We start from the raw sequence: 13,414 nt of genomic DNA, 5'->3' as shown, positions 1-13,414 counted from the left end.
TTGCTCTACTGCTATTACCTGTTTAATATGCCTATGGACTACAATACAATAGTCGTTGTAATAGCACCCGCTTCAGGGCCGCGATACCGGCCGTGAACGGCTCGGCGATGTACCCTGGTGCACCTTTGTCTTGTCCGACGAAGCGCATGACCCTTTCGATCGTCTCTAGGGTATACACGCCGCAATACCCATCGTTTTCTTGTTGCGGTCCCTTCGGCCCTTCGGGTGGACTTCTTGAACCTCGAAGCCCACCCCGCCGTACCTCTGGGTATATTCCCATTGTAGGAACTCTTTCCATGTTGCTGTTGCATGGAGGACTCTGCCCTTCACCCTAGAATTCACGGTCAACAGGTAGCGTTCTTTCCAGCATTCCATATCGAGATGGTGGGTGGTCTCCCGGTTCGCAAGGACCAGTAGGTACCAGTGTCCCGCCGTGTTGTGGGGCGCTAGGACCGTCCTCTTGCCGAACAGGTCCATCCTTCGTAACCAGCGATGGTTGCGCCGATAATTCTCTTCCGGATTCACCTGTTGCATTAGTTGCAATACCACAAAAGGGCTGAGTATAGTGGCCCGTGACCCCAGCTCGGCCTCTAGCCCTCTCGCCCATGCATCCATCACCGCATCCGTCATCCATCGCGTTCCTTCTAACGATCGCAGATCCCCCGGGTACAGTGTGATGCCACCTGGCCCTGGCGGAAAGGTCAGTACCGGGCCTTGCTCCTCCCGCGGCGTTGTCTCCTCCCCTGAGGAAAGTTGGCTGGCCGGCGACTGTACTCGCGTCGCGGGTGACTGGATGCTTTCGTTCGACCCACTACATCCTGTTGAGCTGCTGCTCGTCGTGCTGTCGTCCGAGCTGGTCGCGCTTTCGCTCGACCCACTGCTTCCTGTTGAGCTGCTGGTCGTAGAGCTCCCCTCTGTGGCGATGGCTTGATCTTCCGTGATTACGAGGACGTCGCGTGTATCGGAGGTTACCCTGCCGAGGATACACTCGGGCGTTGGTGTGGGGCACCTGATGGGGTGTGCCCTTGCGGCGGCTTCTGCTCAGGCGGCGGTGCGCCTGGCGGCTTGTTGTGCGTTAATGACTCGTCGAACTGCCGTGCGTGCGGCGGCTGCCGATGTAGTGTTCGTAGGCGTCGTGACGGTGCATGCGTTGTTGACGCGGTCTATGCGGCGGGTCCTGGCGCGGTGGCCGTAGACATGGTAACGGTGCGCGTGCTACTGACGCTGATGTGTGCGGTGGGTCCTGTAATGGTAACGGGTATCCGCTGTCTGGCTTGTGCGCTAGTCGCGTGGGCAGCGACGTCGGCGTGTCGTGCCGCCTGCGGCGTGGACGGCGACCGCCCGTGTGGCTGCGACGCGGCGTGCGATGGCAGTGCCCGGCAGCTCCGCGTGTCTCGCGGTGGCGTCGGCGCGTACGGTCGCGGCGTCTCGTACGCCGGCTGTGGACTGCGGCCCCAGCACCTGGTTTTGCCTCCTCCTCTTCCATCCGTTCACGTACTCGTTTGACGCTGTTCGCCCATTTGTCATTGCTGTCCATTTCTCTCATATTTTTTTTGGTTCACAATTTTTTTCTAAGCTTCCGAAATCTTCGTATTCTCTCATTGGTGGTTCGCTGTTGATTGGTTGGTTGGAGTGACGTATAAATATAGCATTGGTTAATTAATTCAAATATTCACTTGGTCTTTCCCCTTTTTTCTTTTCTTAATTGTCTCCTTGCTCTTGTATGGCCTCGCTGGTATATGTTTTTAATTCCGCGATATTGGCCGTCTTTTCCTCCATCGGTCTTGCGTAACTGGACGATCACAGGTAATATGTATCTCAGGATTTTGAAGGGACCGCCATATTTGGGGGCCAATTTCGCTGTGAATCCGTCCGCGGCCTTGGACAGATGGTGTTCCTTGACGAGGGCTAGTTCCGCTAGTCCGTCGCCGCTCTCTCCATGTTTTGCCGGACAATCCTGAATGTCTCCTGCACCCTGCTGGACTTCTCCTCGGCAGTAGGGGGAATAGTGCCCGTTCCGATGTTGACCTCGTCAAAGAGTGCTCCTGGTAGTCGTGGCTCACGCCCTTGGACGAGAAAAGCTGGGCTGTACCCCGTAGAGGCGGTGACGCTGGTATTTATGGCTAGCTCGATTTCGGGGAGGAGGTCATCCCACCGCTGGTGTTGCGATCTGGTGAGTTGGGCTATTATTCGCTTGACCGTCCAATTAGCGCGTTCCGTTGGGTTCTCCTGGCGCGGTTNGAGAAAAGCTGGGCTGTACCCCGTAGAGGCGGTGACGCTGGTATTTATGGCTAGCTCGATTTCGGGGAGGAGGTCATCCCACCGCTGGTGTTGCGATCTGGTGAGTTGGGCTATTATTCGCTTGACCGTCCAATTAGCGCGTTCCGTTGGGTTCTCCTGGCGCGGTTAACTGTTTTCGTATTCCCATCTCTTGGAGGTAGCGTTGCCACAGCGTGCTGGTGAACTGGACGCCGTTGTTGAGTATCTTCGGAACGCCAAATCTCGCTAGGATTCGTTCTCTGAACGCACGGCGGCGTCCTTCTGCCGTGGCGCGTCTCATTGGGACTAGCTCCACCCATTTGCTAAAGCGGTCGAAGAATACCAATAGCATGGTGTTGCCATGTGTAGATCGCAGTAGGGGTCCGACGAAGTCTGCGCAGACCGTTGCGAAGGGCTCCGAAGCCACCTGTGACAGCATTTTTCCCGCTGGTTTTGTTGTCCTTCCTTGTATTTTTGGCAGGAATCGCATTGACGTACGTAGCGGCTGATATCCAGAGATATACCTGGCCAATAATATCGGTTTGGCAATCCGCGCCACTGTCCGCCGGACGCCCATGTGGCCGGCGCTGGGTACATCATGGTTCTCCTGTAACATCCGCTGACGAAGGGGGGTTGGTACGCATAACTTCCAGGGCACTGCTTCCTCATCCTGGCTTCGGCACGGGATATGGCGGTAGAGTTGTTCGTCCTGCACCATATAGTCCGCGTATTTCTCCGGATTGGCGCGTACTTCGCCCAAGCGCTTATGCCACCACTTGCATCGTGGTTCCGTCGTTATCGTTTGCCGGATAGTCTCCAGTGGTTGCCGTGAGAGTGCGTCCGCGACCAGGTTGAGCTTCCCTTTTCGATATTCTATATCAAACGTATGCTGTTGTAATTCCAGGGCCCACCTCGCTATACGGCCGGAAGGGCTCTCGATCGAGTTCAGCCACTTCAGCGACATGTGGTCGGTGATCACCTTTAACCTGTATCCCTCTAAGTAGGGCCTCATCTTCCGGATTCCCCAAACGATGGCAAGACACTCCTTCTCTGTGGGCAAGTAGTTGGCCTCCGTTTTGCTCAATTACCTGCTGGCATAAGATATTACACGTTCGCCTCCTTCTAATTCTTGTGTCAATACCGCTCCCAAGCCACAGTTACTAGCCTCCGTCTGTAGGGTGAATTTCTTGTTAAAAACCGGACAGGCGAGTACGAGGGCCCCAGTGAGCTTCCGCTTGAGGGTGTCGAAGGCCTCTTGTTGTTCGACTCCCCACTTCCAATGCTTACCTTTTTCAGGAGTGCAGTTAGCGGTTGGCTTAACGTGGCGAAATCGGGCACGAAGCGACGGTACCACGAGGCTATCCCGAGGTACTGGCGTACTTCCTTCACATTAGACGGTGGTTTTAGTTCTTGGATCTNAGGGTGTCGAAGGCCTCTTGTTGTTCGACTCCCCACTTCCAATGCTTACCTTTTTCAGGAGTGCAGTTAGCGGTTGGCTTAACGTGGCGAAATCGGGCACGAAGCGACGGTACCACGAGGCTATCCCGAGGTACTGGCGTACTTCCTTCACATTAGACGGTGGTTTTAGTTCTTGGATCTCGGCTACCTTCTCGGGGTCGGTGTGGATTCCCTTGTCACTGACCACATGACCCAAGTATCGGAGTTACTTCTTGAAGAAGTCGCACTTCTTGGGGTTAATGCGGAGATTCGCGCGTGGTAGTCGTGGTAGGACTTCTCGTAGGTTTTGTACGTGCTCCTCGAAGGTGGAGCCTATGACGATGATGTCGTCTAGGTAGGCGAAAGCGTGGGGTTCCATTTCTGGGCCGATGACGTGGTCGAGTACTCTCTGAAATGTTGCTGGCGCGGGATGCAAGCCGAACGGCATGACGCGCCATTGAAATAATCCGCGCCCCGGCACGGTGACGGCCGTGTATGGGCAACTGTTCGGTTCCAGGGGTATCTGTCAGTAGCCATTTTTGAGGTTTAGGCTGCTGATATATTTAGCCCTACGTAACTTGTCCAGTATCTGTTGTATTCTGGGCAAGGGGTATGCGTCGGGCATTCAGTTGCCGATAATCCACACACAACCTCCACTTACCGTTTTTCTTCCGAGCCTATGTGGGCTACAGGTGGGTTCGATGCACCCCTTGGAAAGGAGCTCCTCGATCTCTGCGTTAATGATGGCCTGCATCGCAGGGTTGCGCGGAAAGTACCATTGCTTGATGGGGCGGTCATCGGTCATGACGATCCTGTGTTCCGCAACGTTGGCCACTCCGCTCATGGTTTCAAACTTCTGTAGCTCTTCCGCTAGGAAGTTGCGTATTCGTGTTGCCTCGTTTGTATGGTTACTGTGTGGCATCTCTGCGGAGGCGCGCTCATCGACGCTTCCACTGGTGTCGTCGTGGTCGACTCTATTGACCCGCTCGCTCTTGGACCTGCCTTTCCTTCGGTGCTTCTTCTTAGCCGCCCTCTGCAGGATGGTATTACTTACAGTGGGTGAGGTGCTAGCACCCCCGAGGTTTGTGAGGTAACGGGCGGTGCCGACTGTGTAGACGGTTCGGTGGGTACGACGTGTTGACAGCCGCAGGATACTGCAGCTCCCATGCTTCCCAACGTGTCCAGGCCCAGTATGAGGTCGTCTATTGCACGTGCCATGATGTATAGCACTGCGTGGTACATCGCTTGTCCGAGACGAAACTCGATCTTCATGGCCTCGAAAACCTTGCTACTGGTACCGTCGGCCATGTGTATCTCGAGGGCTACCGTTATTCTTTCTCCGCTTCCTACGGTTGCCATATATTACGCTAGGATGGTGGATATGAAACTCTTCGAGGCGGCGGTATCGATGACGGCCTCGACTAGCTCCCTACCCAAGTAGACCACGGCGTACAGTCGACCGTGATCCTGACGCATGGTTATGGGGGTCTCGGCGCTGGGTTCGGTGGGCTCACAGCGCCGTGTTCTTGGATTGTGCGGACATTGGCTCGACCGCACTCCCAACAGAATAACTTCCGCGCGTTGCGGCATCGCCTGGCATAATGTCCTTCCTGCCCACATCTCCTACATACGTTGATGGAGTCGAAGCTCTGGTTCCTGGATAGGCCATGACGCTGTGTGTCCGTCGCTGAGTGGTGTGGTGTAACTGGCGGGTGGTGTTGTGTCGTCCGCACCAGTGGGGTGCGATGAGATGATTCGCCTGATTGCGTGGTGGTCCTCATCGGGTTGTCGACGGTAACATGCCTTGCAACCTCCCGTCGTGATGTTCCCGCCGTCCGTCTATGGCTCTCGTGGATACCCTCGTACTCTTCCGTGAGTGTGAGTAGTTCTGATAACGTGGCGAAATCCCGCCGCCGAATGTATAACAAGTAGTCGGGGTGGCTGATGCGGAAAACTCTTTCCAATCGCTGCTCGCTGCTATAGCCGGCGTGTCGCATCAGGTTTTGTATCGCGATGACATAATCCCTATATTTCTCCCTTGGATACTGCCTTCTCTGCCGTATGTCGTCCTCGAGGCGTTCGAAATAGCGGGCTGGCAGAAAGAAACGTAGAATGTCGCGCTTGAAGGTTATCCAGCTCCTCCAGTGGTCGTTGTTGTTGCGATACCAGTGAAGAGCGGTGCCGCACAGTAGTAGTAGGGCATGGTTTTTGCGAGGAGGTCTACGTTCAAGGCATACACCTCGGCCAGCTCCTAGNCATTGGTGGCTGGTGCTGGTGTAATGGTACCGCCAACTGGCTCTGTGTCGTGTTTTCCATGAAATTAGTCGTACTCTCCCCACGTTCATCCGGTGACACTGGTGTTTTCTGCTCATCCTCGTCTTCCGATGCCGCCTTGTTGTCTCTATTGGTGATTTCCTTCTATCGCCTGGAATTTGGCATGGATCTCTGAGTCGGCATGCTCCTTGGCCGCCAGCGCCGTTATGCGCTTGCGTATTTCTCGGGCGGTACCCGCGCACTCGATTCCCAATTCCTGTACGATGGATACTAGTTGCTCCATGGGTATATCACCTAGCCATGCTGTGTTGATTACTTCCGCCATTTTGTTCGTATCAAATATATAGTAATTTTTCCTTTGCACGCGTACGATCTACCAAGTGTCCCTGCTCGGGCGCCAATTGTAACGAAGCATTTTTGCTAGCTCGATGCTTCTTCGGTTCGGGTTCGTTACAATAAATTTGTAGTTTCGGGGCTCTGGTAAATCGTACTTTATTATTTAATTTTCCTTAATTTCTATAAAAAGAACATATAACAAATAACAATTTGAAACATTCGGAAGTGTCACTGGCCGTGGCTGTGTAACGGCTCCTTGTTCCGTTATGAGCCCGGTAGGCTGCAGTGGCGTGGCTTTATTACTGGTGGGCAGCGCTCTGCTGACGCCGCTGAGTGGCGCGCTGCTAACGTCTATAAGTGGTGTTCTGGCCGCGTCGGTATGTAGCGCTCTTGCAAGGTGGGTTGCGCTCTGGTCGTGCCGGTGAGTGGCGCTCTGATGACGCCGGTATGTGGCGTTCTTGTAATGCGGAGAGTAGCGCTCTGGCCACGCCGATGTGTAGTGCTCCGGTGACGCCGGAGAGGAGCGTTCTAGTTGCATCGAGATGTAGCGCTCTCAGCAATGCAGGTGAGCCGCACCGATGAGTGGTACTTTGGTGATGCCGGGTGCAATGTCATACTCGCGCCGCTGGGCGGCGCTCTGGCGACGTTGACAAGTGGCGCTCTGTTCGCGCCAGAGAGTACCGTTCTACTCGCGCCGTTGGGCGGCGCTCTGGCGACGTTGACAAGTGGCGCTCCGTTCGCGCCGGAGAGTCGCTCTAGTGGCGCTGTTGACGCCGCTCTGCTGACGGCGGTGAGAAGCGCTCTTGTAGGCGCTGTCGACGTCCCTCCGCGGTGCTGACTGCGGGCGAGCGGGTGTCGCCCGTACGCGGTTCCACGAGAGGCTGTGGTGAGAGCGTGTGTTGCTTGTGGCGCTGCCACTGGAAAGGTGACGTCCAGCCCGACGCTCAAGCCGGTGCAGAAGTGGAATCCAGCCCGATGCTCGAGCCGGTGCAGAAGAAGTGACTTCTTGCCAGTAGCCGTAAGTTCACGACCACAGTCTCGTGCTGACTGACTGGTTTCTTGTCGTGCTATTCCATTAATAGGCTATGTGCTGAAGTTGCGTGGTCGCGCAGTTACATGTTGCTGTGTGATGTTGCGTTGTCGTGGCAACGAAGAGGTTGTCGAGTGTTGCTATGACTTGTGTTGCCGTGATTTGCTGCGTGGCCAGTTGCGCTGACTTGTGTTGCTGTGGTGTGACTGGTTTGGTTGGTGGTGCGGGAGTTTGTGTGGGCTAAATTCTCTGGAGACATTTAGTCCTCACACAGTCAGCCAGATAAAAATCTGGGTCGTTGCATTTACGTAGACCCGACTGCCGTGGGAACGTCAGGACTGTAGTAAGGCCAGGCGCTGACAAGCAACTTTTCGCCATGCGAGTGTTTTGCTGCATTTTTCATTTGTTTAAAAACACTGTTTCATCGTTCCGTAATTCATACAGCAAACAAGTTGTATGCCTTCGCCAAGCCTAACAGACTAAAAAAATCAGGGCTCGAATCGTCACATACGATAGCGTACCGCTCATCACGTAAAAACACATTTTTCGGATTATGATATACGTGAACGTACTCTTTGTATCACGTAATTTTCTTTCGTATCATTTTCGATCCGTGAACGGATGTTACGATTCGAGCCCAGGTTTTAATGATACAAACTTTCACAATAAACCACGCTCTATCTTTGTTATAGTCAAAATTATATTTAAAATATTAAAATTTAGGTGCTTTGAATTCTTTAAATTAAGTTTTAATTTTTTCTATACCTTCACATTTTTTTAGGGGATCCACCTAAAATGCAGGAAGAACCTTTAAGAATATTTATTTTCCCCATATACTCATATTCTGAGTTCGTATAGAACATCCTGTTTCTCCTCATTTTATCCGAAAGCAGAGTTGAGTGTGTCTATAATTTAGTTAACTCGATTAATACATACAGACACTTGTGTACGCGTACGCGGCAGCGTACACCTCCTCTTTGTCTTTACCCTAGGTTTTTGCAAATGTACCCCCTAGAATATTCAGGTTGTTCACTATCGGAACTGGTGTATCATCGACGTGACTGTCTGGTTGAAGCCTGACATCCGTCGTCACCCCGAAGAGCGTCACCATTGATTTGTTAGGGAGAGGGTTGTGTTCATCAACGTATGAGATCAGAAAAACTCCCTCCAATAGCTGAGGAAAAAGTTAAACAATAGCGGGCACCACTTGCTCGATTCTCCTTGATTAAAAAGTTTGATCTCGAAAGGTTACTGACGACTGTTGAGCACTCATATAACTCACCAAGCACCGTTTGAGTCCCCGGGGGCAAGTGTCAAACGCCTTTAACAAGTCCAACGTCTTTGACAAGTTCAACGCCATTGGAACGGTTCTCTCACAGGGGCGATTTCAGTTTAGGCCACGAGTTATCTGAGTGTTTATTGCGTTAAGTGCGATGGTGGTGCTGAGCACTTTATGGAAGCCATGCTGATGCTTCGCTGCTGTCAGGTGTCACGTGAAGTACGGAAGCAGCGGGGCCTTAAGCGTCTTCACTACTGGGGAAAGAAGTTATCGGCCGATAAGACTTACCACTTTTGGCTGGTTTTCCCGGGTTTAGTAGTAAGACCTCACTCAGCGATTTCCATATATCTGGAGTTATAAGGGCAACCAGCGACAGGTTGAGGGCGTTGGTAAGATATGCTATTCCCGCCGGACCCAATTTTTTCTGCATCAGCTTGGTTATTCCGTCGGGCTTTCGCCTTCCCGACGGCCGCAAGCTGAAATCGTAAGAGTGAGACACCAACATGGGAACTTGATTCTTACTCCTCCGCTCAGTGAGTCCTTAACAAATAGAAACTAACGTTCAATGGGACCATTTCTCGTTTTTTACGTCAGCACTGTCAAGGAACCTAATGGATTTTGCAGAATCGTCATTTTATCATCGATGGTTATAGAGCTGAGCTATTTAAATATGACTGCGAAGAGTTCATTAATGAGGATATCTCTCTGAACTTTATCACTTCTTCAATGCACAGAGCGAAATCCTCTCTCCGACGAAATATACGGCGACCCTCTCCATCGATTTGGTGAAGGAGAGACTTCAACTAGGCATTCACGTCGATAGTACACCAAATCCGAGGGGGGATAAACGAAAATCCTGGGAGTTAGCCTCCCAGCCTTATCCTGAGTTTCGTCTGAAAAAATTTCTCCCGAAAATTTTTCATCCGCCCATAGTAAATACACGGAAACACAAAATGAAAAGTGAACCGGTTCGGGGAAAATAATCGGTTTCTCAAGAAAATTATCTACTTATCCAAATGAATGTATAAAAAAAGTGCATATCTAAGACGCGGTTGCAATATTAACGTGGAATTGAAATTACTTCTTTTTTTTAAATGTTATCTGTCTACATACATATCAGTTTGAAGTGAAGCTGAAGATGCATTCGAAATTCAAAGACCTTTTATATATGTCATTAAAAACGCGTAACTGCACCCCAGGCTGATATCCTAGACAGAGGAACAATACCAAAAACATCATTCTCAACTCTAAGCTGGCATTGCTAATTTTTGGATTTCCATTACAAATTTCTGTTCAGGTTCTTGTTAAGTTAAGATGTGTTTGAACTTCAGAGAAAAATATTCATTGATTACAACACAGTGGGAATTACATATGATTTCTAATTTAAATAGTTCCAAAATTGAAGTTTGGCCCTAACGCAGCCACTTTTAAATAAAATAAACTATTTTAAACAATGTCAAATATTCAAAGCTTTATTTAATAATTTGTATGTAAAAAAAACCTAAGCAATACACCTCAATTCCAGTAAAAATAAAAAAATAAAGAATTATTAAGGGAATGTTGAATAATTTTCCGCAATTTACCTCCAGGCGGTAGTCGCAACAAAACCAATAAAAATAATAGTGTAATTCAAACTATGCTTATATGAGTGTATACATATGAATGAATGAATGAATGAAATAATCAAGTTCTAAGTAGTTCACTTCAAAATGTCGAATGGGTTATAATATTTGCGTGAGTTATGAAAACACGGTCAGTTTGACGAAAGCTCAGATCTACGTGCTTTTATAAGAGTAAAAGCTTTCCTGAATGAGCATTTCATAAACGCGAGCGTTTTTTGGACTTTTATTATCACCACCGTATAAATGTACTTCCATAATACCGGTGGAATCTTGCTGATGCGCGCCGGCGCCACCAGTTGCTGCACCAGCCACATCGATATCTTCTGGGCCCATTAAATCACTCATATTGAATACAGCACTACTTTCCAAACATTTGGGATCTTTTACGATGCGAGCGATCAGTGTGCGCTTAAGCAACACATCTTGCAATGCCTGACGTATGTCCTTTTCACGTAAACGCGGATTTGGCACCAATCCATGTAGACGTGCACGTATTGTACGCAGCGGCCAGCTTATCAATTCGAGCGGGCATTGCCTCAGATTTGTGGTCAACACCGATGCGGTATTTAAGTAGTCGACATAGAGTACATCCACTTGCTTTGCGACTGGATTATGCGAGCGTATGAGTGCGCGATACCACTTTCTATCCTTGTGGTAAACGGCGAGGCAAATTGTACGTGGTTCAAAATCGGTGAGGTAAGGTGCTGACTTCACCAGATGTTTGATACGTCGTTCCAGTTCCAATTCACGATATTCAAATTCGGTGAGATGTGGCAGGATTTGTACAATTGTTGGTGTAACGATGCAGGCGACACTACATTCGAAGGTGCGTTTACCGACCGGCAGTTGGGGATTTTTGAAACTTTCTATGCCACTAAAGTGCGAGAATACCGATGAAGTTTCATTCGGATAGAATTTGTCGAAAGCGGAAGTATCCAAATTCTGGAAATGTGATAATGAAATTAAAGGTAGTTTTTACATTCGCTACGAACGGAAAAGTAATAGAAAAAAAATAAAAAAAAATACAATTGTAAGAAAAAATAGGTTCTAAATCAATCCGGTCACAAATTTTATTAATAGGTACATTTAGGATTCGGGTTCAGTTTGTTTCTGGTCTTTAGCAAAAGTGGGCGGCNCTAAAGTGCGAGAATACCGATGAAGTTTCATTCGGATAGAATTTGTCGAAAGCGGAAGTATCCAAATTCTGGAAATGTGATAATGAAATTAAAGGTAGTTTTTACATTCGCTACGAACGGAAAAGTAATAGAAAAAAAAACAAATTTTATTAATAGGTACATTTAGGATTCGGGTTCGGTTTGTTTCTGGTCTTTAGCAAAAGTGGGCGGCTGTTAACAAAAACAAAAAAAATCCTCAAAAAATTTATTCGAAAAAGTTTGTATAGCACAGCCAAAGGAGAGACAAAAATGGGTAATAATAGGCTCATATAATCTTCATCGAGATATTAAAATATATTTAAATTTGTGACTCGTGGGATATGTCATTGAGACTGGTGTTAAGTAATTGAATAAAACAAAAGTTTCCACAAAAAAAAAATTATAACTTTTTTTGTTTATGATTTTTTAATATTTTTCAGCAGATCAATGAAATGTAGTAATTTAAAAAGACGTTACTACTGAAAAAGATATAATTAGGGTATTTTAAAATTTATGTCGCTTTTCTCTTTTGCATGGAATTACCTATATTTCTTTTACATTTCATTCCAGTCGATTTTAACTTACACAGTACCAACGCACTGTAGGGAAAATCTCAAATCTTGAAATTACACAAAAAACGCCGAAAAACGTGAACTTAATTTTGAGATGTAGATTAAGAATCTGTATTTTTTTCAGGTCATTTTCCCAAGATATTTTAATTTTTTTGTTAAATATTCAAACTTTAACAGTGAAAATTAAAAAAATACAAATTTTTTGTAATTTTTTTCATTGAAAAAAAATATTCCAAACTTTAACAGGGAAAATTAAAAAAAAATTACAATTTTTTTTTTTGTAAAATTTTTCATTTATGTTAAAGCACATTTATCCATTCACAATGGACACTTAAAATGAAAATAGCTTGGGAATATTAATTGATCTAGAAAAACGGTATACAGATCCGTAATGTCCGAAAATTTAGTTTACAGTGTCGGCGATTTTTTGTGTAATTTTAGCGTTCCCACAGTGTAATTAGGGCGTCACTTAAAGTATACTTTAATTTGACTATGACTACGGGCCACATTAAACCCGTTTCCATATGAAATTTTTTTAATGGCATACATTTTTTGTAATTTCAATGGCTAGTGGAAACACGGCGTGATTCTAAAACACCCTAGCATTGACTTACTTGCCGTGGACGTAGAGCAAAGCTGGCGCTGTCAAGTATTTCCATTTCTCTTCCTTTTACCTTATCCCGTGTTCGCTGCTGCTCCTTTGCCATTTCCTTTTCTCTTATTTTCTCTTTAGCCTTTTCACGTTCAACTTCATCGTCTGTATTATGCCAATAGTTCAGAGCGAAACTTTGTTCCAATTCTACAATGGCTGCATCATCATCATCATCGCCAAGGCCCCAACCCGTAGCGCCAGCCCCAACATCTCCAACATCATTGTCACTTTGCATTATTGCTGCTAATTCGTTTTGTATGAAATTCTCACTGCCATACAAATTTTCATGTAGCATTTGTTTATGCAATTGCTTGTATTCGTTGGAGTCGAACATGCGTTTCTTACAAGGCGGTACAAATGTTTGTTGATGTGGGTATTGTTGCTGTTTCATTGCCAATTGTGCGGCCTGCGCTGCCTGCATCGGTGAAAGGGCATTATTTAATTCGTCATTAGCGCTAGCATCACTATCTGAGTGAATATTATCGTGGTCCAAATTGTATAAGAGCTGATCGAGGCAATCATTGACCGTATCATCATTGTCACCATCATCCTCATCGAAAGCGTTTATTTCCTCTTTGATGTCGTCATCATGATCGGGGGGTTCAGGTTTGAAATGTTTGAATTGGAACTGTGAAGAAAAGTTATACAAATAGTTAATGCGAATAAGGAAGCAAGTTATATGAAATCAAGTAATTTAAAAACAAAATTTATTTTAAGACCTTTTATTGGTAGTAAGTAAAAAATAGAAAAATCGACCCTAGAACCAACTAACGGCTGAATTTTTTTGAAATATCTCGAA

General features: G+C 47.5%; 1 protein-coding gene across 1 annotated transcript in view; it reads right to left on the bottom strand.

The window, feature by feature from the left end:
• Nucleotides 1-9,737: 9,737 nt before the first annotated feature.
• The window catches only part of LOC108367586 (uncharacterized), a gene marked incomplete at its 5' end in the record, with an annotated part of 8,170 nt that continues 4,493 nt past the window's right edge, over nt 9,738-13,414 (bottom strand). The window contains 2 exons of the mRNA XM_017622242.1: nt 9,738-11,179; nt 12,578-13,282. Of these exons, the coding sequence (XP_017477731.1) occupies nt 10,391-11,179; nt 12,578-13,282 (1,494 nt within the window). The remainder of the gene's footprint in view (nt 11,180-12,577; nt 13,283-13,414) is intronic.

The sequence above is a fragment of the Rhagoletis zephyria genome, unplaced genomic scaffold (genome assembly GCF_001687245.7).
Source record: "Rhagoletis zephyria isolate East Lansing unplaced genomic scaffold, Rhagoletis_zephyria_1.1 Rzeph_scaffold_02737, whole genome shotgun sequence".
NCBI classification, from domain to species: domain Eukaryota; kingdom Metazoa; phylum Arthropoda; class Insecta; order Diptera; family Tephritidae; genus Rhagoletis; species Rhagoletis zephyria.
This window is presented reverse-complemented; position numbering and strand designations above follow the sequence as displayed.